Below are 26,750 nucleotides of genomic sequence, written 5' to 3' on the forward strand. Positions count from 1 at the left end.
AGTTTATAGTGATATTGTAGTACAAAGTGATGTTCAAGTTATGCTAATCTCCAAAATATCATCCTTCTAACAACAAGTGGGGTTGATTAGTATTGATATTTTTGTGAAGAAAAATTAAAGTGGCCATCTCATGTGTTTATTCTCAATTTTCCTTCTAATGAAAATCATGACAATAAATGTTGGAGAAATAGTCATTTTCTTTGCACCATCGAGTTGATGAATATATTCTTTCGGGTGCATCTGTGTATTCTTGCCTCATGGTGCCCTATCGTTATGGCAAAAGCAAACTAAACCCTTTTCTGCCCTCATTTTTTGTATAATCTCTATTCAAGTATTTATTCATACATGGTGTCAAGTCACAACCCGCAAACCACTGATGTATGCATCAGACTGCCAGCAGGTCAGCAACCAAGCCTAATATGTGTTGAATCTTACCGGTTCAAAGTTGTAGATGTACAAGTATGTATAGGTCTTGTAGAAAATTTCAGATGTGGCAGCAACCAAATCTTGTCAGATTGCTAGCACCGCCCCTGCATGGAAGCATATCTATGCATGATACAATGATGAAGCGGGTGGAGATAAAAAAAGGTAGAACTACAAGAAATAATTATTGAATTTAACCCAAAAATTATCAGATTTATTGATTCGCCATGGACAATTAATTGGGTAGAAAACATTGCCAAGTAAGTTTTCACATGATACTTGTTTACGCTAAAAACAAGCTCTAACATATTTCAAAATGTGCAAATATAAAATCAGATATAATAATAAGTAAAATAAAATAGAACTACACTTTCTGGTCACGCAAACGTCACATCATAGTTTAATTTGTAAATAAACTACTACCCAACTTCCAATGTCCCTTGGTTTTCTCTTTTACAATGGATATGTTACGTTGTTCTTGCCCCAACTGCCATTCCACACCTTTATTTTTGTGGCTTGACGTGATTCTGCAGCATCCATAATTTTATCTACTACATGAAGATGATACGTGGAATCCACGCTGCCAGGCCTCCCTCGTCCATTATCCTCTCGTTGAGGAGTTTCACGAGCCACTGGATGCCTGTTCCAGTCTACATTACTCGTATGTTGCTCGAGCTTATGAGTCCGTGTTGCCTCCCAATCCTATGACACATTGCTGACCCAATCAGATATATGCAGCATTCAGAATTCTTTGATCAACGACAATATGTGTTTTTTCTCCTACAGAGCCTTGCGCACTAGTTCATGCCACTTTTATAATGTCACAGATGTAGGCTTGTGCTATGTATGTGACCTTCGCTGCAATATATATGTGTGTGTGTGTGTGGACTGATGAGAGTATCATTGATTGCTCAAGTGTTGAGAGGCTAGTTTCATTCATCCCGGTGCAAATTGATAATGGTTGGTGAAGCCAGCTAGCGAACTAATTATATTTTGAATGACATGTCAACAAGAGCAAGTATAATAAGGTGATATAAGGAGACTATAAGGATTAGAATATTATATCTTTGTTTAGTTGGAGGAGAGAGAAGAGAAGCATGCTATTGGTTAGTAGCCGGCTCTAGCACGAGCCCCTAGACGCTTTGTGAGGTTATAAGGTGGGCCAACCACTAATAGATGAGTACACATATAAAACTTACTATTGTGCACGCCGGCTACAAGGTTGGCTTTACATGACATGACTGGCTGTAATATTAACCATGTTCTAAGTATGTATAAACAAATTAAATGGAATAGTTGTTGACGGTGGTGAAACCAATAATAAGCAAACAAAAGGTTGCAAATATAATTTCTTAAATCTAGCCGCACAAATGCATGGTTCACCCACCTAGTTAGTATCATAGTTCATATTAACTGGCGCGTGAAGCTGCAGTGCTGCATGTTACTCCCTTTATATCAAAATGTAAGACGTCTTTTTTTATTCTGCCCAGTTATACTTGAGAGTATGGGGTAAGAAGTACATACGTACTACATGAGAAACAAGAAAAGAAATGTTCAGGTTCATAGTAGGGTGAATTTAGGCGGAGGGCAGCTCAGCTTGCAGTCGACATCAGTTGCATAGCACTTTCCCTTATTGTTGCCATACAAGCAGCAGTAACACAAGTCGCATGGCCGCATCAACTGCCTCTAGCATGAGAATATGTCCGGTCCATGCCCTCTTTCTTAACTCTGAGCGCGAGACGCAAAGCATCCGAGAAGAACCAGGAAAAGCACCAAAAACTGGAAGGCTGGCTTCATGTAGTAGTTCGCCATTTGTGCGGGCACAAGTGGTTCAAGATCTTCAAATAAGATGAGAGTGCGTACTACTCGGAGGATTGTAAGACGAATTTTGGTTTTGCCTAGGGCATAAAAACGCTTTAGGTTTTGCATAGGGCATAAAAACGATTTACATTTTGTTACGGAGAGAGTAGTTCTGAAGGGCCAAGGCAACAAGTCTGTCTGAGACTTTGCCGAGTGAATCTGTTGTTTCAGGCCGAATTTTGGTTCTTACAGACATTTTAGGAGAAGGATAAGGCCATGGGTTACCAAGGCTGGACACGACTCGGGCTCCCACGCCGCCCCGCTAGGTAGGGCGACACGGGGGCGATCTCGCGCCGCCACCGCTAGGCTTCCCCGCGTTCCCTCCTTTCCTCGCCGCTGCCAAAGGCTGGCGCCGGGCAGACCTTGGACGCAGCCAAGGAAGGTGGCGGCGGGGAGCTTCTCGTGCTCGGGTAGGCGCCTGGATCAGATCCGCCTAATCCGTCCGGCCGTTCGGAGGAGCTTGCCTCTGCGTGGTCAGCTGGTGCGGCGATCCGGGGTAAGCCCATGGATCGGACCTGGCTGTTCCGTCTGATCCTTCCGGCCGTCCGGGACACCGGCGGTTGGGCTCGCCCGGAGATGCCTGATCTGGATCGGGACGTCTTGTAGCCTTTGTCCCTTGCTAGGTGTGCTTCTCCGTACGGATCTGGGTCGCAAGACTTGCCGATCCTCGATGCGGACGGAGCTGGAGGTGAGGATTCATATAGGGAGAAATCCCTAGTCGACCTTTCGGCCGCGGCGGCGGTGACGCCCGAGGGTGCCGCTTTCTTCTTCATGGAGACGCTCGTCAGACCTGCTTCTACTTCAACCGCGTCATTTGTCTCCCGGGTGAAAGCCCTAACCGTGGTGCGTGGCGACGGCGCCTTCGGCGTCGTTCCCTTCTTGAAGGCGCCGCCTTGGGAGCTGTGTGACTATGAACACCATTGGGTGGGCGTTGGCGGCGATCTGGATTAGGAGGTGGAGCGGTGTTTCATCATACGCATCAACGCCGACGGATCTCGGCAGCGTGGCGCAGTGGAGTCCCGGCGTCCGATGCGGGTTGGCGGACTCGCGCAGGAGGACGGCGCTGTCTGGCGTCGTGGTGACGTCAATGACAGTGAGGCCTGGCAAGGTAGGTGCATCAGTTCTGCTCTGAGGATGGATAGATGGAAGATGGAGGTGATGGCCTTTGCAGCGTGCGGTGCTCACTGGGAGTGTGCCGGACCGGTGTGTGGCTTGGATGGGGCATCCGGCTTTAGATGTTAGATTTTGGTGCGATGTCTGTTTGGTATTAGGCCCAGAAACGGTACACCTTCATCGAGGGAATAGGAATAGCAACAGGCGTTGCCAAGATGATGGCTTCATGCTTATTGATGTATCACCTTATATGGTCTTTATGAATAATTAATAGAATGACTGCATGCATCGTCCAGATGCAGAGACCGGGGGTACATCCTCCTTTTCCAAAATAAAAAATAAAATGGGTTAGTTAGTTAGTGGGGTGTGTTGGTGCGTGAGTTACTGGCACAAAACCAGCGGAGGTTTGTTTGGTCGGCTGTGTGCCTGCGAGTATTTTATTTAAGCAGTGTAATCATATTTGATTTCAATTACACCCGCAAAAAAATTGATTTCAGTTAAGAGAAACAAACAGAAGAAAAAACGCTGGCCGTGTGAAACAGCAGGTCGCCAAACTGCCGTCTCGTGTGTTCTTGTGCGACTTTTGTGAAGCAGCCGTGAGGTAGAAGATTCTGTAACATCCAGAAGCATAGACTCCAATGCGGCCAGCGGTGCACGTGCATTACCCTCTAGTTTGAGGCGTTGCATGAGGAGTTGGACGCCAAGTTTTTCATGTCTTTCCTGCTTGTGAGTCCCTGTTGCCTCCTAGTCCTATGTCACATCGCAAAGTGGATATTGGACGACCCATCAAATTTGCGCACCATGCTGCCTTCCTTAGCTTGAGAGTATGTGTTTTTCCTGCTGCAACGTCGGATGATTTATAGTGCTGCACGCACATGCATGCATGTGCTATGTATGTGCCATTCTGTCCAATCTTGAAAGGAAAAGAAACAGCGGGTACATTAGTCATTAAGCGAAAATTCAGCACTATGTAATCAGCGGCTATAGGTTCATTAACCCAGTGCAATTTGTTATTTTTTTTTTGCGGGAATAGCTGTTCCCAATTGTTAGCGGTTGGTGCTAGATAATTGACCTGATAAAAAAAAAGTGGAAACTGGCGCATTCATGGGGCAATGCGGATATAATTAACCTCTTTATTAGGTGGGTTTTGCATCTGTCATTTGAGGTTTCTAGTGGTTTTGTGTGGTTCCCTGTGGTCCGCATGGCTGAGTAATGACCACGTACGGATCCAAGTAGACGCTCTGAAGATGACCTGCAAAAAGTTGGTGATGGTTTGTCTGTTAAAGGCAACGTCATTTCGACAATTTTATAAAGCCCAAAGTAATGCACATGCTCCCACTCGGATATGTGCCGCAGTCTTTGGCGCCACCCCAGCCAACCAGCTATCAAACATATGTGATATCGTGAGAGGCGGAATGATGTTAAACATAACGTGAATAGTTCTCCAAAGTAATTTAGCAAGCGGACATGTGATAAATAGATGCTCTATTGTTTCATCCTGATCACAAAAGCAACATCTTTTACTTCCTTCCCACTTACGCTTAGCTAAGTTATCTTTAGTTACAATTACGCCCTTATGCACAAATCACATAAGCACTTTTATTTTCAAAGGCACCTTAACTTTCCAAATATGAACCGTCCTCAGGATAGTCCCGATATTAATCAAATCCGTGTACATGGATTTAACCGAGAAAACTCCTGACCTGGAGAGCTTCCATTGCAGAGTGTCTGGTACATCCGACAGGTTAACCTCCATTAACCTACGCACAAGATGTAGCCATCTATCCCACCACTCACCTATAACTGACCGCCGAAACTGCATGTTAAGAGGAATGGATCCCAACACTGTAGCAACGGAGACCTCTTTCTGTTGTGCAATGTTGTAAAGGGATGGATACTGCAAGGCCAGCGGGGATTCTCCTAACCAGGTATCCTCCCAAAATCTAGTATCACGTCCATTCCCAACAATGAATTTAGTCATGTTGAAGAAGGCGACCTTCATCCTCATAACCCCTTTCTAGAACGGGGAATCAGACGGTTGTGCCATAACCTGGGCTAGCGTTTTGGCATATAGATATTTATTGTGCAGCAGCTGAACCCAAGCCCCTTCTCTTTCTACTGATAAACGGTACAGCCATTTGCTGAGTAAGCACCTGTTTTTCACCTCCAAATTTTCAATACCCAAGCCTCCCTGGTCCTTTGGTCTACAAATTACGTCCCATTTTGCCAACCGATATTTAGTTTTGTTTTCATCAATTTGCCAAAAAAATCTAGATCGATAAAAGTCCAATCTTTTCCGTACCCCAACCGGGACTTCAAAGAATGAAAGGAGGAACATTGGCATACTTGTGAGTACAGAATTAATAAGAACCAATCTTCCTCCATAAGACAAGAGTTTGCCCTTCCAGCAACTCAGCTTCTTTTCAAACCGATCCTCAATACATTTCCATTCTTTTAGCGTCTGGAAATACTGACCAATATCGTCATTTACCTTGATTCCGACACTACCTCCTTATACAAAGGATTCAAACTGCTTCCTCCAGGCCTGATCGAATCCTTTCATACGCAAGGCCTGCTGTAAAGATGGTCATTTCACTTTATCGTATGCCTTTTCAAAATCCACTTTGAAGACCACTCCATCAAGCTTCTTCGAGTGAATTTCGTGCAAGGTCTCATGTAGAACGACCACTCTCTCGAGAATGTGTCATCCTGGCATGAAGGCAGTCTGGGTTGGCTGCACCACAGAATGGGCAATCTGAGTCAGACGATTCGTACCAACCTTTGTGAAAATCTTGAAGCTCACATTGAGCAAACATATCGGCCTGAATTGCTCAATGCGAATTGCTTCCACCTTCTTTGGTAACAATGTGATGGTGCCAAAGTTTAGTTTCAAAAGCTGAAGGTGGCCATTAAATAGATCATGGAACATAGGCATCAAGTCACCTTTAATAATACCCCAACATTTCTTATAGAACTCAACTGGGAACTCATCCGGACCAGGTGCTTTGTTATTTTCCATTTGTGATATCGCTTCAAACACCTCCTTCTCAGAGAAAGGTGCAGTGAGCACTTCGTTCTCATCATCCCTCAGTTGAGGAATGTCGTCCACCATGCTCTCATCGAGGGCGACATAATTCTCAGCCGGGGCCCCAAATAGATTTTTATATAGTTGGAAATATACATTTTTAGATTTTCATGGCCTACAATCGTACCCTCATCTTGTTCAAGTTGAATGATTCTCTTTTTTTCCTATGTTTCCCATTGGCAATCATATGGAAAAATTGTGTGTTATTATCCCCTTGAACAACCCGGCGCACTTTCGCTCTAAGTGCCCATTTCAATTCCTCTTCTCTAAGAAGCTTTGCCAGACTAACCTCAACTTCTCTTTTATTCACTCGCTCATCCATGTCCAGCAAAGTGCTCTCCGCTTTTATGTCAAGATCATTAATAATCTTTAACAATCTTTCTTTCTCTTTCCTATAAACGCCACTATTGTTCTTAGCCCAGCCTCTCAAGAACTGTCTAAGATGTCTAATCTTATACTGCCATCGATCAATATTGGACTCTCCCCTTTGTTCCGCTGCCCATTCCCTTGTGATCAACTCAAGGAAATCCTCTCTCTCAAACCACGCAGTTTCAAGAGAGAAAACATTCTTATTTCCTTGGTGAACCGCCTCACCGGAGTCCACAAGAAGGGGTGTATGATCAGATATTCCCCTCTGTAACACCTGCACCGTCACTAAAGGAAATTTTTGTTCCCACTCTATACTCGTAAGAACCCTATCAAGTTTATCATACGTCGGATTCGGAAGAGTATTTGCCCAAGTAAATTGCCTCCCCGTGAGTTCAATCTCTCGCAGGTCCAGGCTTTCAATAATCGCATTGAACATAAAGGACCGTCTGCCATCAAAATTGTCATTATTTTTCACTTCTCTTCTTCTAATAATGTTGAAGTCACCACCAACCAAAATTGGTAGAGTGTCATCCCCACAAATCCTAACTAGATCTGCAAGGAAGTCAGGTTTGAGCTCAGGCTGTGCCACCCCGTACACAGCCACTAGAGCCCACCTGAACAAGTCAGCTTTCGACCGCACATGGAATTTAACTGCAAATTCACCCCAGAATACGTCTAGCACCTCAAGAGACTCGCAGTTGACCCTGAGGAGGATCCCGCCAGATCTTCCCCGAGGTGGCAAACAATGCCAATCAAAATCAAGACCACCCGAAATCATCCCAAGAAATTGCAAGGTGAAATTATCACGACCGGTCTCTAGCAACGCAACAAAGTCAAGTTTGTATTCCCGAGAGGCCTCCGCCAAAAACCTACGCTTAGCCAAGTCCATAAGACCTCTGCTATTCCAAAACGTGCCTCTCATGAATCATCGTGAAATTTCTTCTTGAACTTAAGCCTAGCACTTCGACGCACCGCAGAAAGGCCATATACCTTTTTTTGCCATTTGCGTCTAGGTGCCTCTGGCAAGATCTCACAGTCCGCATGACTGGAGTCCTCGCCGAGACCTACACTTGATGGCAGAGTGGCAGCATGCCCCTCCACTTCCAAGGTCTCCTCATGCAGAAGGTTCGCAGGAATGAGATCCTCGCATAAACCCTCCAACTCGCACATTCCCAACTCATTAATCTCACTTTCTTTCATTGGTTTGACAGCAGCTATATTTTTAAGCATAACCATTGCTCTATTCGCCTCTAAATCAAGAAGCTCATTGATAGAAGCAGCTACTTCGCGATCGTTAACACCCAGAGAAATGCTCAATTTATCCGCCCTATGCATAATATCATGCTCAGAAAAATGCAAAACTGAAATATTGGTATTTAAAGACAGACCTGTAGAAGACTCAATGTCTCGGATCTTGGCCATCCGCATGGCGCGCCCTAGCTGAAAATCATCCGCATCCGGCTGCTCCTGAATGCGCCGGCTGGACCTCCTCCCTCCAGAGGTCGGATCTGGGATGCCTCCAAAGGCCACCACCTCTGGGATGGAGAAGTCTGTCACCCGTCCAGCAGATGAGGACGTGGGATGTGACATCGGAGCGCCCGCCTCCGGTACCGGCATCTGAACCACGCCCTCAGTCGTCACCTCCACAGTCGTCACCTCCTGCGACAACTGTGGACAAGCCGTGTCCTCTTGTGGAGTCAGAGTAGAAGAGGCCCCAGACCCCTCCATCACAACTTTCACCTCCTGCGGTCGTTGTGGTGAAGGAGCAGCACGCCGAGGTGCCGTAACCGGAGACGCCGCCACAGCGATGGATGGATCCACCAAGTCAGCAGAAGAGTGAAGGAGTAAGGTTGCCTGCCTTGAGTTCCTCTCCCTAGGTGACGTCGGCGCCGCCAAAGTAGCACCACCCTCAGAAAAAGTGAAATGGACTGGTGATAACGGAGGTAGTTCTTCCTCAACCGGGTCATCCCTCTCCATCAGATCACCCCATAAGCGCCCAGGTGTCGAGACAGCACCAAAAGACCCGAAAGGAAGCCCTGCCATGGGCGCCGATGTGGGAGCGGGAGTCGTGCTCCCCGGAATCGTAGGGGTAGGGTCATCATCCTCCAGCTCATCGCTCTGAAGCCGAACCGGTGCCACAGCCGCATCAAGCGTACCACGTCGAAGCCCCGTCATGGGCGCCGAAGCAGAGGTCTTGCCCACTGGGGCCTCAGACACCTGACCCTGCCCTCCGGAAGCAGAAGACTGGTTAGTAGGCTGATCATGGTCCATGAGATCATCCTGCCTGCCGTGCCCACCATCAGTCCCACCATCTGTACCCATGCCTTTGTCTGCATCCTGGATCATTGGAACTCCCTCAATCTCAATCCTCAGATCATAACTCAAGCCCTCATAAACCCCTAAGAAGCACGGCACCGCATCCACATCCAGAACTCCCACACGCATATGTGCAATGCCATGCCTGCGCTGCGAGTGAAAGGCATATCCACCTCCAAGGTCTTTCCGATAAGAGAGCCAAGGCTCCAAGTCTCAAGGAAATCGTTAAGCGGTTCCGGGGGAAGCCCAAAGAATCTGACCCAGATCTGAACAAGCGGAACTCCCACCGGATCGTTTCGCTTCCACTCATCAAACTCAAGAATACAAGCACTGCCTGGCACCTTACACATGCCAAACTCGTTAATCTTGTCCAGATCAAACTTGGTAGGATAGTCAACCTTAAACGTCGTCTCATCAATCCGAACGAGAGCCCACTGAAAGGAATTAGAGACCAATCTCTTAAGTTGCAGAATAATTTGGTCCTCAGAAAGAGTGCCCTTAGTCACACGAATGATGCCGGTTCTGGCATTCTCCAGCCGTGGTCAAGACCTCATCGTGGGCGTCTCAAAAACATAAGTTTTTCATCACATACACCATAGAAGTTCACCACCGGCTTAGGAGCTGAAAGAAGTGGGCATTCCTCCTCATGTTCCGGTCTTAGGCATATATCACACAGCTCCGTTGTACATCCGACCGCATAGTGACCGGGCTCTCCACAACGATAACAATAGATCTTCTCCCTCTTGCGCTGACCTTTGCTCGCCTTGTCTGTTTCACCTTTGTCAGCAGCACCCTCCACCGGCATGGACGCTGCCGGTAAAACCGCGTTCGCAAGATCCCGAACCACCGCAGCCGCCTCCGCGGGGAGCCGCTTATCCACTGCTGTGTCAGCCACCGAGTTCGAAGCAGCAGCGGTGTCCTCCCCTGACGGCGTAGCCAAGTCAGTGGCCGCCGACGGGTCGCGCCGTGGTGGTGGGTCGCGGCGCGGGACACGGCCACCATTCCAACCAAATCTGCCCGTGCCACCGTGTCCTCCTCTGAAAAAGCCTCCCCGGCGAGGCACCTACTGCAGAGGACCCGCCGGCCCTTGGACAAAGCCCCCGGACGGGGCGCGAAATGCACGGCCGCCGGCGTCGCCACGACCGGCACCAGACGAAGCTCCACGGCCATCACCACGATAACCGCCGCCGCCTGCCACTCCACGACCATTGCCGGCCGCAGAGCTGCCAACAGGACCATCATGGCGCGGAGGCCCTTCATAGCCGCCTCCTCCATAAGCCATGCCTCCACCACCTCCGGCGACGCGGCCGAATCCTGCTCCGCCATCACGCCCCGCAAAACCTCCACGCCCAGCACTCGCACCACCGCGGTCACCGTTGTGCCCCGCCCCAACAGCGCCGTCGCGCCCGCCATTAGCGGCGCCAGCAGCAGACCGGCCCGCTCCCGGTCCTGACGCACCTGCAGCCGCTGCCTGTGCTGGTGCCTGATCCATCCCCCTCCCCGCCATGAGTACAGTGGCAAAGGAAGGCCTGTCAATCGGCGCCGCGTTCGCTCGAACCTGCAGCGCCCGTCTGACCCCGCAAGATCGAAAACCAGGTCGCGCCCTCGTCGGCCGAACCCTAGTCATGCCCATGTTGGGTTGGGCCGCCACCATCAGCTCGTGCAGCCCATCCTCAACCGGCTGAGCCGCATGCTCAGAAAAAACTGGCTAGGCCGCATGGCCTGAGCCCGCCTGTCCCTCTCCCGAAACCGGCCCATTATGTCCCAAAAGAAAATTCAAACGCTCCAACCTTGCCTCCCGGATCGAGATCTGCCTCTCCTCCGCCTCCGGTGGCATCGCCGGCCGCCGCACCTTCTGTCGTCGCCGTTGAACCTGCATCCAAGCTCCCGGGTTTAGAAAATCACCAAGAATTAACGCCGGCAACCTTACCTTGGGGATCGCCCCCTGCCAAGGCCGAGTCGAAGTGCGCCGAAGTACCAGCCGCCGGATCACCTCCTTGTGATCCGTCGCGTCAAGGCCGTCTCTCGCCGGGTCGGTGGCCGGAACCAACGTCTCGACCACCAACTTAAGATCATCTTCGTCGTAACCCTGGTTCAAAAGCTCACAGATCAACGTCGATCGCGATCCCTCCGACTCCGGCGAGCTCGGCGCAACCGACGTGAACGGAGTCGCCGGCGGCCCAGCCTCCTCCTCGCTGTCTTCCCCCTCATCGCCCTCGTCGGCCAACGCCCAGAACCGGCCTCCCACACGCCAATCTAGCGGCAGGCGGGTTGCCGCCGGCATCCCCAGCGAGCGCCTCTTATGTACCTAGCTTGATTCACCTGCCTTTTTATTTGCCATTTATGTTACACACTTCCATCTTTGATGTTGCTCGCCATGATGTATATATACTAGGGGTTGGGGCACACCGATATATGTGCGCCTCCTGAAGCGGCCCTCTGCTGTGCTAGCTGGACAAGTGCCCATTCTAGTACCTTTTCTCTAATTAGTGGCAAATGCGCACAATTTACTCGTATGCACAGCTGCTTTGCTCCCTGATTTCAGTCGTATGCATGATCATTCGTATTTGCTAGTAGCTCAGATCCAGAACAGAAGAACTTCATTACGATTCACTTGTACAAAAATGGACAGAGTTTCATCACAGAGACATATAGCAACGAGAGACTTGTGCTTTACAAATCAAATGCTTTCAAACATGAGGACATGAGTTTCAAAGGAAAGTTGGACTCATTTACAGATGAATTATCCGTTCAATTACAATTTACATGGAATTCACCTTAAGTGTTATGCTGGCTAGCTCGTTTCCATCCATTCATATGCTACTCTATTGAGAGAAACTGTGCTGGCAATATAACCGCATATGATTCGTTAGGTGAAACTTTGCTCGCAGTATAACGGTTGACTCTGGAGTACCTGACCAAACAAGACAAGACTGGGAGAACCAAAGAACACCCGAATAGACCAAGCCTCATGTTGCACAAATGTGGTGTTTGAGTGAAAAGCGAGGAACCGGGAAGCAAAGAGCTTCTGCCCTGAGGGAGAAGCGGAAAATGTGTAGTATAACCAAGTTTCAATGACGGACTAGATTCCAGTATCAAAAAGATGAGACTTTCATTAGACTCTTCTTCATGACTTCAAATGATCGTCCATTTTTTTCTCGAAATGGCAGGATTCCCGCATTCATTAGGAAGAAAAGAATTGCTCGGTTACTTAGAAAAAACCGAGCGAAAACCAGATTGCCCGGTTTATTAGGGAAAACCGGGTGAAAAACCATCACAACTGCTGAGCGGCCCATATAAGATACCCACTCACACCACTCCGAAGAGTGCCTCGCCGAGACAGCACGCAGTTGTCACCGTCATCACTCCCCTAGAGGTGTCATCACCATCCCTAAACCCTGAGCAAAACGGCTGTGACTTTGCCGTAGGCGATCGTTGACTCGACTAACACCACATAGGCCTAGTGGAGCTATATGAAGATCCGCGCCATTGAGTCCCTCTATGCAGCTATGAATCGGGTCACTGTGTCAGCATTCAACTATCATGATATGTTGTTAGACTTGTATTTATATCATAACTTTTATCAATAACTAGTGCAGCTTGTTAAGATGGTTACATTCGACATGGTAGAAGCTGCAAGCTGGACCTAACTTAGGTGAAGAAAACTGCTATCAGCTTTCCTGAATCATCACATCAGACAAAAGAAATGATACACATTTGGTACCTCTTGCCAATAAGATATGTATGCTTAATTATATATATATATATATCATTGTTTTAAATAGCAGGCTATGCCAAATAGCGGCGCTCCTCAAAATCAGCTATAGCGAGGCTATAGCCGGCTATATCAGAACTTTTCGCACAATTGTACATGAATCCTATAGCCTTTCGTTTAGCAGTGCCCTGCTCAAAGTGCTATACCAGGGCTATAGCCGGCTATTTAAAACTTTGATATATATACACATACACCCAACGTTTTCTTTATTGGAGTTACAAAAGTTCACCATGTTGAAAAATGCAAGGTAATCTTCATAAATTTCCTTGTCCAATCTACAACTTGCTAATTATATTCATATCATGCAATTAACAGAGCAGGGCTAAATCTAGATCCTCTACAGTTGCATGCCATTCTTCAGAAGCTAACAAACTGCTACTTGCTGGTTAAAAGCCCTACGCCCACCACACTGCCTTCAAACCTGCACGGCCTCCCGATTGAGCTCATGAATGCCATCACAACTTCCGTGGAGGCATCTCTCCGGAGCAAGCACAGGGCGTACTCCATGACCGTGCCATCACAGGGCAGCATGATCCTCCCGTCATCGCCACCTGCAAAGCCGAACTCCTCCTGGGACATCGCCAGGAGCTCGCAGAAGACCACCGTGCCGAGGAATGCCAGCGGCACCTCAAACCGCACACTGTCGGCGGTGTACACCACACAGTGGCCCTTCACTGCCACCGACGGCGAAGTTGCACAGCGCTCATCATTGGCTGCTCCTTTCGCCGCTGTCGTGGTCAGGGTGAGGCTCTTCCTCCCCATGGCTGCCATCCTCTGCCACTTCTTGGCCATCTGAGCAAGTCTCTTGGCACTAACCATGCTTGTCTTGCTCCTCCTTGTATTTCTTTATTGGCTAGGTGTAGTAATGCTGCTTTGGTTTCTGAATGAACTGATGTGGTGGTGGTGGTGCTAATCTGATGGATTTATAGGGGCGAGGGAGAAAGTAAAGAGGACAATGCAGTTTATCCTGACAGGTTGGCAAGGGACACGGCCATGAGCTCTAGAACATGCAATGCTAACCGCAAGAGTGCAATGTGATCTTGATTTGATTTGTCTGGGTTCATCAGTTGTTGGACATAACTAGCTGTGTAGTTTTATTTTTGTTGGGTGTGCTTGAAAATCATAGCGTGCTGCCATACTCATCTGTTTTAGGGCCAATTCTTTTGCTGGCTTCTATAATAAGCTGTCTCCTGCCCAACTTATTTTAGAAGCCCAACCAAATTTATTTATTTAGAAGCCTAATACTAATTAAGACTTGCCTAGTAGGCTTTTAAAAAATAAAATTGGTCGGGGTACTCCATAGAGTTCTATGGCCCCTGCTGAGATGAAGATATCTAGTGCAAGAGTGATAAAATCTCGTCAATGGTCTAGCTAGCTCATGACTGTTGTTAAGTATTTTTGATCCAGACAGCGGCGATGGGTGACCTCGCGCGTCTTGCCTCTGGCGATTGCGCCGCCCCCGCCCCCCTCGCCGGCGGCCTGCGCCCTGCCCTTGCCCTCCTCCCGGCTCCTCCGCGGTGCCGTCTCGGCCCTCCCCATCCCCGTCCTCTCCCGCTCCTCGCGCGGACGGCCTGCATTGGGCGGACGTTGCTGCGAAGGAAGACCTGGCTGATGCCGCCACGGCGGCGGCTGGCGCTCGCCTCCCTCCCCGGCATTTCGGTGACCGGCTTGCCGAGACCGTCGCCGCTTCTCTCCCCGCCGCTCTCCCGGCTAGTGGTGCGGTCCCCTCGTCCGGTCCCCTTCCTGTTGGCCCCCCGACGGACTCCTCCCTTCTCCCCCCTCCCCGTCCCTTGCAGCGCGGCGGCTCCCGCCCGACTGCACCACCTTCCCCACCTCACCCTGGCGCTGGCAATGGTGCTAGTCGTCGGGGTCGTGGGGCCCGGTCTTTGAACTGGGGGGTGGCCGGACGGGCCGATCTTGGGACGGCGGCGCTCTCGTGGCGACGTTCTTCCGGCGCTTGTCGGTCCCCGCGGCCGGAATTGGCTCCCTTCTGCTCGGCTCCGGCCACCGCGGTGCATGGGGGGTCCAAAATTCTGCGCTTTCCGGCCGTTCGAGGCCGTGCCGTGCCCTCCGTCGGCGGCGGCGGCGGCGCCGCGTCCGCGGGTGGAAACCCTTCCCTCCCCCCACGAGCTCCCGTGTGGTGGGCTGGGCCGACGTGGGCCTTGTGGGCCGGCCACGTCGGGGGCGCTCCTTCCCTCTCCCTGGCCCTCCTTGGTCGGGCCGGCCCATGCTGGGCCGAGCGGATCTCTCCCCTCCCCCGGCCCAATCCAGCCACCCTCTTTAGGGTTCTTGCGGGGCGCTGGCTCCTCGTCCCAGCCCCGTCCCGCATCCCCCTCGCCACCACCCCGCCTCGCCACCCCCTCCTCCCCTGTGTCGCTCTCTCCGACCCCCGCGTCTCGCGCTCCTGCCCCCGCCTCCATCTACTAGCCCCCAATGGCTTGCGATGCCGGTGACGGCGAGCCGCGCCCCAACCGCCGTCCGCCGGGCCGCGATGTGGCCACTCGGTCGTCGCCGGAGGGATCGCGTCGGGAGACTGAGCTTCGGGATGCTCTGGTGCGCGCCAAGGACGTGGCGCCGTTCAAGGGCGCTGACTGGCGCGCGGCCCGTCCCCGGGAGCGCTCCCCCTCGTCTTGGCGTGGTCGGGATCGGGATCGTCCTTCTCCCCGTCCGTCCCGGTCTCCGCCCCGGTCTGGTCGTTCTGAGGCCTCCCCGCCCCGGCGCTATGACCCTCCCCACCGCCAGGCCCAGTTCCCTCCGGCCAGCCCCAACAACGGCAACAACCGCAATGGTCGTGGAGCGTTTGCTAAGAAGAAGAAGAAGAAGAAGAAGCGTGGAGCGCAATCTCAGCTAGGTGGTCCGTCCTCCTCAGTCACCCACCCGCCGGTGCCGGCCGTCCCTCCGCCTGCCGTGACGGCGGCTACGTGCTTCAACTGCGGGGTGGCCGGGCACTGCCAGGTGGATTTCACTCAGCCTCTGGCCTGCTTCCGCTGCTCGAGGACGGACCATCCTGCCGCGCTTTGCCCCGACCACCAGCCCATTGGGGCGCTTGGGTTGTTCGGTTACGCGCTTGATGATCTAGGCTTCTTCCAGATGGACCTCCCCGAGGCCCGGGCCGCTCCGCCCATGTCCGCTCTCATCTCGGTCTTGGACGGAAAGACGGCGTCCCCGGCCATCATCTCCGACGAGCTTCGCCACCTGTTCAACCCGGACTGGGATTGGGAGGTCACCCCGATCTCAGACCGGGAGTTCTCGGTGATCTTCCCCGACCCCGTCAGCCTTCGCTATGGCACCCACAGCGCCAGACTCATGCTCGCCCTCAACCAGCTCTCAGTCCGCATCTCGGTCCCTTCGGTGGACCCTCTCGCAGTGGCCACCCCGTCCACGGTTTGGGTGCAGATTCGTGGGCTCCCCGCGCCTGCCCACGACGAGGGTGTCCTCCGTGGCTTGTCCCGCCTGCTGGGCAAGTTTGTGGCAGTTGACAGCGCCTCTCTGCCCAAGGGCCCGGCTGTGCGGATGCAGATCAAGTCCCCCGACCCCTCCAAGCTCAAGACGACGATCCGCATGTTCTTCAACGACGTTGGCTACGACCTGCACGTCTCCGTTGAGGGTGGGACTCCCACTGATCCCCTCAACCCGGAGGCGGGAGGTGGCGCCGCTCCAGGATCAGATGGGGGGCTGATGCTCCGGGCTCCCCCCGAGGTCCTCGTCGCCACTCACCCCGCTCTGAGGCCTCCGACGATGACTCGACTGATCCTGGGAATGACGGTCCTCCTGCTGGCTCCTCCCACCCCTCGACCACTCACAGTGTGGGTCACGGCTCCTTCGACGCCGATCCTGCGGACGAGTGTGAGGACATCGCAGCGATCGCGGCCATGCTCGACGAGGCCGCCACCCTCCCCCTGGCGCCACTCTCCCTCCACCTTTCCTTCCTCCTTTGTCCGTATCTGAGGAGCAGGAGAGCGAGGTCAGCCGGGGTAGCATGGAGGTTCGTCCTCCGTCCTCCCCGCGGCTGGTGTCCCCGGTGCCAGGCCGGGAGGACCTCTCGGTGCCGACGCTTCCGGAGTCTCCCGTGGCTCCGCCTCCTTCCCCGTCCTCCAGGCTCCCCAGGTCCCGGGGCCGTCCTCGTTCGGCCTCTACCCCGGTGTCATCTGCCCGGAAGAGTGCCAGGCTTGGGGCAGCGTCAGGACTATCCGGGGCGTCCTCGAACACGGTGGAGAAGGCTTCGCGACGTGCCACCATCCGCAACCTCGACACAGGTCCGTCTGCCTCTCAGGCCCCTTGCTCTGATTCCGATGATTTCTGTGATGCATCTTTTTCCGCTCTTGCTGGGGTTCCTCTTGGTCACCTTGCCAAGGTAGCGGCTGATTCGGCTATTGTTTTCCGTGGCGAGAAGGGCCCGGCCCTTGAGCAGCTTGCGTCCCTCCAGGCAAAAGAGATCCTGGAGGGCCACCTCGCAGCCATTAGGGCTCGCGAGGCGGCAGCAGCTGCGGAAGCCCCCACCCCTCCACCTCGCCGTCCCCGTGGTCGTGTCCACCCTGAGGCCGACCCAAGTGAGGTTCGTGGCCGGACTCGGTCTCGTACTGCTCAATTACGCCGTGCTCTTAGCGCTACTTCCACTGTTGGGTCCAGGGAGGACCCGTTAGGCGAGTGATCATGCGCTCTCTATTTTGGAACCTGCGGGGCTTTGGTCATGATGGCCGCCGCAGGCAGCTTGTAGAATACATGCGTGAGGAAGCCATAGATGTGGTGGTGATCCAAGAGATAATGCGCACTGAGCTCTCTCTAGTGGAACTTGAGCGTCTTAGCAGACACCTTTTCGCTTGGCACTGGTTGCCATCTAGTGGGGTGACAGGTCACTCCGGTGGCATCCTCTTAGGAGTGAAGGATGCCACCTTTGAGGTGGGCTCCATGGACCGTGGATCCCACTTTGTTAGTATGGAAGTTTGGGAACGCGACGTGAACTTCGAATGGGAGATCATAGTGGTCTATGGCCCGGCCGATCACAGTCGGTCCGCCGCCTTCTTGGCAGAGCTTCATGCCAAGATCTCCTCCGCGACCCTCCCAGTCGTGGTTGGAGGCGATTTCAACCTCCTTCAGTCCGCCGACGAGAAGAATAACGCACGGGTTGACTTGGCTGAGATGCGTCGTTTCAATGACTGGGTCACGGATCTGGGTCTCCTTGAGCTAGACAGGGCCTGGGCGCGATTTACCTGGACTAATCGACAGGTTTCCCCGACAATTAGTGTGCTTGATCGGGTGTTTGTCTCCCCCGATTGGGAACTTCGGTTCCCTTTGGCCTCTCTCCAGGCTATTACCCGTATTGGGTCTGACCACGTTCCTCTTCTCTTAGCTTCTATGGATGAACGACCGCGCCCTCCCCCGCGGTTCCGTTTTGAGAATTTATGGCTCCGGCAACCAGGCTTTGTGGAAACCGTCCAGACCCACTGGGTCTCGGCTCGCGCCGAGCCCCATAGGCAGATGTCGATCCTCGATGAATGGCATCATTTGTCCAAACGATCCCGACAGTTCTTGAAGGTATGGGGGGCGAACATTGGGAGGGACCTTCGGATTCAGAAGGCCTCCTGCCTCGAGGAGATCCAGGACCTTGACCTCCGTGCAGATATCGCAGGGATCTCCGCGGAGGAATGGATGCATAGATACAATTTGGAGGACTCCCTTATGGAGATTTACTCCAAGGAGGAAGAGTTTTGGCGCCAACGTGGCTCCATTAACTGGGTGCTATTTGGGGATGCCAACACTGCTTACTTCCAGGCCATCGCTAATGGCCGTAGGCGATGTTGTTCCATCCCCCTCCTTTGGGAGGGTGGACAGTTGTTTCAAGACCCTCAGGCTATCCGCTTGATAGTTGACTTTAGAAGTCACTATTTCAGGGACGACCGCGAAATGGTGTCGCCCTTGCCGACCACATCTGGTCGCGCGACCAACAGATTTCCCCCGAGGAAAATGCGACCCTCCTGGCCCCCTTCGATGTTGCGGAAGTTGAGACCTTTGTCAAAGCTATGAACCCGACATCGGCCCCAGGCCCCGATGGCTTGCCGGTTCGGTTTTTCCAGGCCTTCTGGCCGATGGTCAAGGATCTCATCCTTGATCTTTTCAGCAAGTTTTCTAGGGGCACCCTAGACGTGTCCCGGCTTAACTACGGGATTATCTCCTTGATTCCCAAGGTGCCGGGAGCGGCGGACATTAGACAATTCTATCCTATCACAGTCCTCAATGTGATATTTCGGATTCTCGTGAAAGGGTACGCCACTAGGGCGGCCCTTATTGCTCCCCGGATTCATCATCCGAACCAGTCGGCCTTCACGAAAGGGAGATATATCTTAGATGGGATCCTTGCCCTCCATGAGCTTATCCATGAGGTTAATAGCAAACACCTCCGTGCGGTGTTCTTCAAGATCGATTTCCACAAAGCCTATGATACCGTTCACTGGTCCTTCCTTCGGGAAGTGTTGCTAAAACGTGGCTTTGACCCCCACTGGGTGGCCAGGGTGATGCAATTAGTTACGAGTGGCCGGACGGCTGTTAACATCAATGGGGAGGTTGGACCTTACTTCACGACTGGCCAAGGGGTCCGACAGGGAGACCCGATCTCCCCATTTCTCTTCAACCTTGTGGTTGATGCGCTCGCCTCGATTCTGGACTTGGCCAAGCGCGTGGGTCACATTAGGGGGATTTGCCCCCATTTGGTGACCCCTGGGGGTTTGACCCACCTCCAATATGTGGATGACACCATTATGATGGTGGAAGGGTCGGATGAAGATATTCAGAACCTCAAATTCCTCCTTCTCTGCTTCCAGGAAATGTCGGGCCTCAAAATAAACTTTGCCAAGAGCGAGGTAATGGTCCTGGGATATTCCCAAGGGGAGGCCCAGCGGATTGCCAACCATTTGAACTACCGCTTGGGGTCCTTCCCGATGACCTATCTTGGCATGCCCCTTAGTGACGAACGGCTCCTGGAGAAGGATTTCCGTCCAATAATCGCCAAGCTCCAACCTAGAATGGAGCCTTGGCAAGGGAGATGGCTTTCCAAAGCCGCTCGAGTGATTCTAATGAACTCCTCCCTTATTAGCTTATTGATGTATATCATGGGATTCTATAGTCTACACGAATCCCTCCATCATGAAGTTACCAAACTAATCTCCCGATTCTTTTGGGCGGGCGAGAACAATAAACAGAAGTACCATATGGTCAAATGGCCTGAGATATGTAAACCTAAGGACCAGGGAGGCTTGGGGGTTATTTCTTCCAAGCGAATGAATATTGCCCTCCTGTGCAAATGGCTTTGGCGGATCCAGACTGAGGAGGGTGGCATGTGGCTTCAGATTATCCGTGGGAAGTACCTTCGCGGGCAACCGTTAGCGTTTGCCTCTAGGTCTGGAGGTTCCCAATTCTGGCAATCGGTGATCTCTCTGTTACCGGTTCTGCGCATTGGGACTTCCATCCAGATAGGCTCCGGTGCTGCCACACTTTTTTGGCTGAATAGATGGGCGGGTTCCCGCCCCTTTGCAGATCGTTTTTTTGCGCTATTCTCTATCTGTCTTCGCCCACAGATCTCTGTGGCCGCGGCCCTAGAGAACCTAGGCGCGATTGCCTTCCGCCGCACCTTCGGGGCGGTTGAACTCGCGCAATGGGATGAGTTACTTGAGTGTATTGCACTTCACTCTCCTTCTCTAGAACCGGATACGCTCTCTTGGCACCTCGAGCCAAGCGGTAGATTTTCGACTAGATCTCTGTACCAGGCGATTGTTCCTACTCCTGGTCCAGTGGAGCTCGCGGTGCTTTGGGAGATCAAACTCCCCCTGAAGATCCGTATATTTCTATGGCAATGGGTTAGAGGTCGCCTGCCCTTAGGCACTGAGGTCTGTAAGCATAATGGACCTGGGGATGGTCTCTGCCCCATTTGTTTGGCACCGGAAGATTGCAACCACATCTTCTCCCGGTGCCCGGCAGCCCATTTCTTATGGAGTTGCTTCCGGGAAGTGGTTGGGGGCACATGGTGCCATGACAACCTTCCAGATTTGTTCGGGGAGGTATTTAGGCTCCCCGGGCCTAGGCGCGCCCCTATTTGGGTCGCGCTAGGTACCCTTGCCTGGTCCCTTTGGTGTACCCGCAATAAATTAGTCATCGAACGAGTGATTCCGTCTCGTGTGACTGATGTGATCTACAAAATGTGTGGCTTCTTGCAGCTCTGGAGACCGCTTAGTAAGCGGAGCGACCGAGGCGTCATCGACAACATCATGGCGGGTCTTCGTGCCTCGGCAGCGTCTTTTGCTCCTCCTCCACCGCCTCCTCCTCCCCCTCCCGAGCCGGATTAGCTTCTCCTCTTAGTTTTATTTGGGGCTTGTCTTGCTGTGCCTCCAGCATGATTCTATGACTTATTGTACTTGACATTGTTACGTTGGATGCTCGGTGGTATGCTTTATAATATAAAGCGGGGGGAAACCCTTTTTCTCACTGTTGTTAAGTGAGAGAATCTCTTCAGTGGTCGGTCCAGACACCTGATTCATCAATGAATATATTTTCATATGCATATATTCAGTATTGTAAATGTTTATAATTTTTCCTATAAACTTGATCAAATTTTACAAAGTTTGACTTTGACCAAAATTTATATGCACTGTAATTTGGCAAAGAGAGAGTATATACGTACTTTTTTGGTGTACTTAAACGCAGGGCCGCACGGCTGAAAAGTAGAGGCAAAGGACAGACAGAACATGCAATGCTAACTGCAAGTGTAAAGCCAAGATAACAGTTTGGTCTTGTCAAAGATCAAAACAGTGTGTGTTGCCTTGCTGGTCTGACCAGAATGCCAACTGCGAGTGTAAATCCAAGATAACAGCATGCTCCGTGCTCACGGCCTTGCCACACTGACAAGACAGACATGTGTAATGCTAACGGCAATGCAAATGTAAGTCCAAACAATGATAACGATGTTGTTGTTAGAGGCAACAATGAGATGGCAGTGTATGGGTGAAGGGAGAGATGCTCTGCCTGTAAAGAGAGTGGCAATGGCTGCATTCACTGACAGACAGGTGCATGCACTTAACTGAACTGGTCAGTATATATTCGATGTTGATGTGCATACATGGCTGTTGGCACTGGCAGCAAGCATTGCATATACTGCTTGCTCATGTCCTTTCAAGCCAGCTTGCTGCAGTGACACGCAGGTGCACGCACTTAACCCATCCTTCAGCCTTCTATCATCTATAAATAGATTCATGCACTACAGAAAGCTGCACCATCACCTCATAAGTTTCAGCCACAAACTGTACTATGATTCTACAGTATATAGCAGTAATAAAATGCTTAACGTAAAAAACCGAATATGCATGTGTCCCAGGAATTAATACATGCATATTTCCACAGGGAACTGATTCCCCTTCTGAATCATTCTTATTTTTTAGCTATATACGGTCATGTCCAAGAAAAATCAAATATAACTGAAAAAATCACATTTCAAATATAATACACATGAGACGTCTGCTTCAGCTAGAAACGATGATATGCCACTTTCACAGGAAACAAATAAAGCTGGCTGCTTCACAACAAGTTTGATTCTAGTTATGTACTCCTGTATCCAAGAGAAAAAAATGCAGGAAGCAGCAGTCAGCATGTGAGATGCCGAAGATCAAGCAGATCATGTGCAAGATTGCTAGGAGCATGAACAATTGCATGCCAGCCCGGATGTCTCCATCTCAGGGTCCACTCTCTATACCTCTAATCATTAGTAATTTAGGATACCATTAGTTCATTACCACCCAAATGATCAATTGGTATCTCGTCGTGCAATCACAATGTAAACAGAAACGGACCCACTTCAAGGTGGCCCTTGGTCATACTTGCACCCTGCACTACTTGAAACATGTCAGTATGACAGCAATTTGTAATGTCCAAGCACCCAAGACTACACTGCTAGTACTGATAGTCTCCAACAACTGGCAAACTGATGGCATGGCCCCAGAGAAATCAAATCAACATCATATTGCTTGCCTCCCTGCACTCTTGCAGCATTGCATGTTCTGAGTTCATCATGTCTCTGTCCCTTGCCAACTGCACACCATGATGCTTCTCTCCACTCTCACCTATAAATCTATCAGCTTACCACCACCATCTCATCATCAGTTCAACCACAAGCCAAGCACCACAACAACACCCAGCGGGCTCAAAAGTTTCTCTGAACTTTCCGCCAAGAAACAAGGAGAAGCAGTCATGGTCAGTGCCAAGAGGCTCGCCCAACTGGCAAAGAAGTGGCAGAGGATGGCGGCCATGGGGAGGAAGAGGCTCACCCAGACTACGACCGTGAAAAGAGCAGCCGAGGAGTGCTGCGCAATAAACTCAGTAGCGGTGAAGGGACACTGCATGGTGTATACAGCCGATGGGCGGCGGTTCAAGGTGCCACTGGTGTACCTCGACACGGTGGTCTTCGGCGAGCTCCTGAGGATGTCTCAGGAGGAGTTTGGGTTTGCAAGCGGCCATGATGGTAGGATCACGCTGCCCTGTGACGCTGCCATGCACTTCCTCAAGAGAGATGCCACTGCGGAAGTAATGATGGTGCTCCTGAGCTCCATTGAGAGGCCGTGCTGCTTTGATAGCGGTGTGGTGGCGCCATGTGTAGGGCTTAGCCAGCATCTAGCTGTTTGTTAGCTAGTGAAGAATGGCAGCTAGCTAGGATCCTTGTTCATGGCACCAGTTTTTGTTCAATGGAAGATGTGAATATGAAGTTAGTAGATTGGAAATGGAACAAAGATTTGTGATGAAATTTGGAAGCTTTCTGATCAGGCAAAGTGTTCAATTGTTTGTTTCCAAGTCAGTACGTACTAGCAAAGCTTCAATAACACAGCTGTATTTGCGTGTTAACAAATCTGAGTCAAGGCATACACTTCAAAACTAAAACTAATGTGCGCTGATATTTGAGAAACTATAAAACTAATGAATCCTGCACATGTTTTTCTTGAAGAATGACACAGGAGCTTTCCAATTATTGAACAGAAAAAACAGAGAAAGGCAGAGGGTGATACATTCAAGTATGCATACCACATGAGTTTTACAAATGTTACGTGCCTAGAATTAGATTAGATGAAAGAAAACTTCCATTAAACTGCTCAATAATTAATGGACACCTGCAGATTGAACAACTGAGAACTAGTTACCAAACACTTGAATAATCCTAGATAAAATTCTCAGTTTTGTGAAGAATTAGGTAGTGAAATATACCTTTATTTCTTTCTGACTTAGCTGTATTTCTTTCCTTCAGGTCAGGTTGCGAAAATCATGGCGTCAAAAAATGCATAATAGCCAGCTCGCAAAGATGTCCGTTGGTGTTTCAGATTGGATTTCTTTTTTTGAAAAGGAGGATTACCCCCAACCTCTGCATCCATTGGAAAATTAATGATTAAAAGGTTCCACTATGAACTGGCCAGAAGACAATGAACTTGGTCCTAATAGAACCTTAAAAACATCCCAAAACTGGGTGTAGATTGAGTTAATTGCATACTGGGAATAAAAAAAATGTTGCATAACAATGGAGCAAGCAAATCACATCTGGGCTCAGGATTTAATGGAGATGGGGCCAGAGGGGATGTCCTGCTGTGAATGGTAGAGTTTGTCCAGCCGCCGTTAGGGCGCGTACTGGAGAAGAAGCGGTGAAAGCCAGGACGGTGAGGCGTAGATGGCATATCGACTCCATGCTGCCGACCTCCCTCGTCCACTATATATCGTCTAGATGGAAATGTTTTCTCGGTCACTGGACGCCCATTCTAGTCTGCAGTACTCAACATTTTCCAATGTCCTTCTTCTGAGTCCCTATTGCCTCTCTATCCCATTAAACACCGCTAAGTGGATACCTGATACACCACAACGCAGCGCCTTCTTTTGATCGAGTATATTTTCTCCCTCCTCCAGCTCGAGTATGTTTTCTCCCTCCTGAAGCACCCGGCGCACTAGTTTGTCCCACTTTTATAATGCCACCCGTGTAGGCGTGTGCTATATATGCATGTGACCTTCCCTGAAATTCTAGAAAAAAAAAGCAGCATGTAGCCCTAGCATTGAGAGCACCGCCAACCCATCGGTCACTTTAGCATTGAGAAGCTATAGCTCATTCAAACCAGCCGGTCCATTTATGTTTGTGATTGTGCAAACAGGTACAATATCACAAGTTTGGCTGCTCGATTAATCACATCCTTATGAAATGGAATATGTAGAGTGGCCCCTGAGATGGATATATATAGTCTGACAGTTGTTCATGGGCATGAGGTCATGATAGATTGTTGCTAAAGAACCAGATCAAACCTAGCTACCACAAGTTTACAAGTAGCTGATGATTATTTGTTAAGTGAGGGAGCAACTTGAAATAGCCATCTATGTTCTTTTTTCTGAAGGAGCATATATAGGTGGAGAGCCATGGTCGACATAATTTCGTATAAACTTTTGTTACAGGATTTATTTCAAAAGTGAAAAAAAAGAACAAAACGAGTTTTGACTGACCAGAACAAGGTCGATAATCTCTGAGAGATTCTAATCATCTTGCCTCCATGTCATTTTGGTGATTAGTACCGCATTCTTTTTTAGGGTCAGTTTGGTACCATATTGTTTTCGAATCTTTGGTAACATTTTTCATATAAAGAAAGATTAACCATGGCCTCTGCTTACCGGGATTCTCGGTGTACCTTAAGCATCGTATATTACATGCCATGGCTGCCATTCTGAGCAGGCCTCGTTGCACTCACAATGGATGCTTATCCTTGTTCATTTCTTGGTTCAAAGTTCAGAGACGACAGCTTCAGCCGGAGGAAGTACAGCCACAAGTTAATCCACGACTGCAAGTACCCAAGGTATTCCAGTGCAATGCAATATGAGTAAATTCCACTTTGAACCACGTATTTCTAACACCGGTGCTATGCTGATGGACATATAGGCGAGGAAGAAGAAGAAGAAGAATGCAGCTCAGGTGCTGGTAGTTGTGGCAAGTTGGCAAGGGACAGGACCATGCATGAGCTTAGTACCAACTGCAGTAACTTCAAGAGTGCAGTGTGATCTTGATTTGAATTCTCTGGTGCCATCAGTTTGGTACTTATTGGACAGTGTCCATCACAATGCTGGTATCTGGGTCCATCACAATGCTAGAGAAGGGCTGATCACATTCTCTGCTCTCCCAGTATCCCTCTACTCCGACGAACTGTTTATACACCCTTGGTTATCTATTGGGATTATAATTGTTGACCATGTTATGCAAGGTACGTAAGTAGTAATCTTCACTAGTATCCTAGTCCAATCTACCGCTTGCAACTGTATATTCACATACCCAACAAACAGAACAGGGCTGAACCTGAACACTACATAACAGGGCTGAACCTAAACACTACGGCAGCTCTTCTGCACAAGCTAACAAACAGCTAGTACTTGCTGGTTAAGCCCTACGCCCACCACACTGCCGCCAAAGCTGCTGCACGGCCTCGCGACGGAGCATCTCTCCGGAGCAAGCACATGGCATACTCCATGACCGCGGCATCGCAGGGCAGTGTGATCCTCCCGTCGTCACCGCCTACAAAGCTGAATTCCTCCTGGGACATCATCAGGAGCTCGCCCAAGACCGCGGTGCTGAGGTACGCCAGCGGCACCTCGAACCGCACGCTGTCAGCGGTGTACACCACACAGTGGCCCTTCATCGCCACCGACGGTGAAGTCGTACAGCGCTCGTCATTGGCTGCTCCTTCTGCGGCTGTAGTGGTCTGGGTGAGCCTCTTCCTCCCGATGGCCGCCATCCTCTGCCACTTCTTTGCCATCTGAGCA

General features: G+C 50.6%; 3 protein-coding genes across 3 annotated transcripts; 1 reads left to right on the forward strand and 2 right to left on the reverse strand.

The window, feature by feature from the left end:
- Nucleotides 1–13,316: 13,316 nt before the first annotated feature.
- On the reverse strand, nucleotides 13,317–13,760 carry LOC109782062 (auxin-responsive protein SAUR36-like). Its single transcript, XM_045228188.2, has one exon. The coding sequence runs from the start codon at nucleotides 13,758–13,760 to the stop codon at nucleotides 13,317–13,319; it is 444 nt and encodes a 147-aa protein (XP_045084123.1).
- A 9,261-nt stretch (nucleotides 13,761–23,021) lies between these two features.
- On the forward strand, nucleotides 23,022–23,606 carry LOC109782067 (auxin-responsive protein SAUR36-like). Its single transcript, XM_020340651.4, has one exon. It carries the CDS (start codon nucleotides 23,022–23,024, stop codon nucleotides 23,604–23,606), a length of 585 nt encoding a protein of 194 aa, XP_020196240.2.
- A 2,768-nt stretch (nucleotides 23,607–26,374) lies between these two features.
- Nucleotides 26,375–26,743, reverse strand: LOC109782068 (auxin-responsive protein SAUR36-like). The gene has a single exon (XM_020340652.4). It carries the CDS (start codon nucleotides 26,741–26,743, stop codon nucleotides 26,375–26,377), a length of 369 nt encoding a protein of 122 aa, XP_020196241.1.
- Between the last annotated feature and the right edge of the window lie 7 nt (nucleotides 26,744–26,750).

The sequence above is a fragment of the Aegilops tauschii genome, chromosome 5 (assembly GCF_002575655.3).
Source record: "Aegilops tauschii subsp. strangulata cultivar AL8/78 chromosome 5, Aet v6.0, whole genome shotgun sequence".
NCBI classification, from domain to species: Eukaryota; Viridiplantae; Streptophyta; class Magnoliopsida; order Poales; family Poaceae; genus Aegilops; species Aegilops tauschii.

What these genes read in the sequence shown, in the direction of transcription:
- LOC109782062 (XM_045228188.2), bottom strand. Translation starts at nt 13,760, where the DNA reads ATGGTTAGTGCCAAGAGACTTGCTCAGATGGCCAAGAAGTGGCAGAGG.
- LOC109782067 (XM_020340651.4), top strand. Translation starts at nt 23,022, where the DNA reads ATGATGCTTCTCTCCACTCTCACCTATAAATCTATCAGCTTACCACCA.
- LOC109782068 (XM_020340652.4), bottom strand. Translation starts at nt 26,743, where the DNA reads ATGGCAAAGAAGTGGCAGAGGATGGCGGCCATCGGGAGGAAGAGGCTC.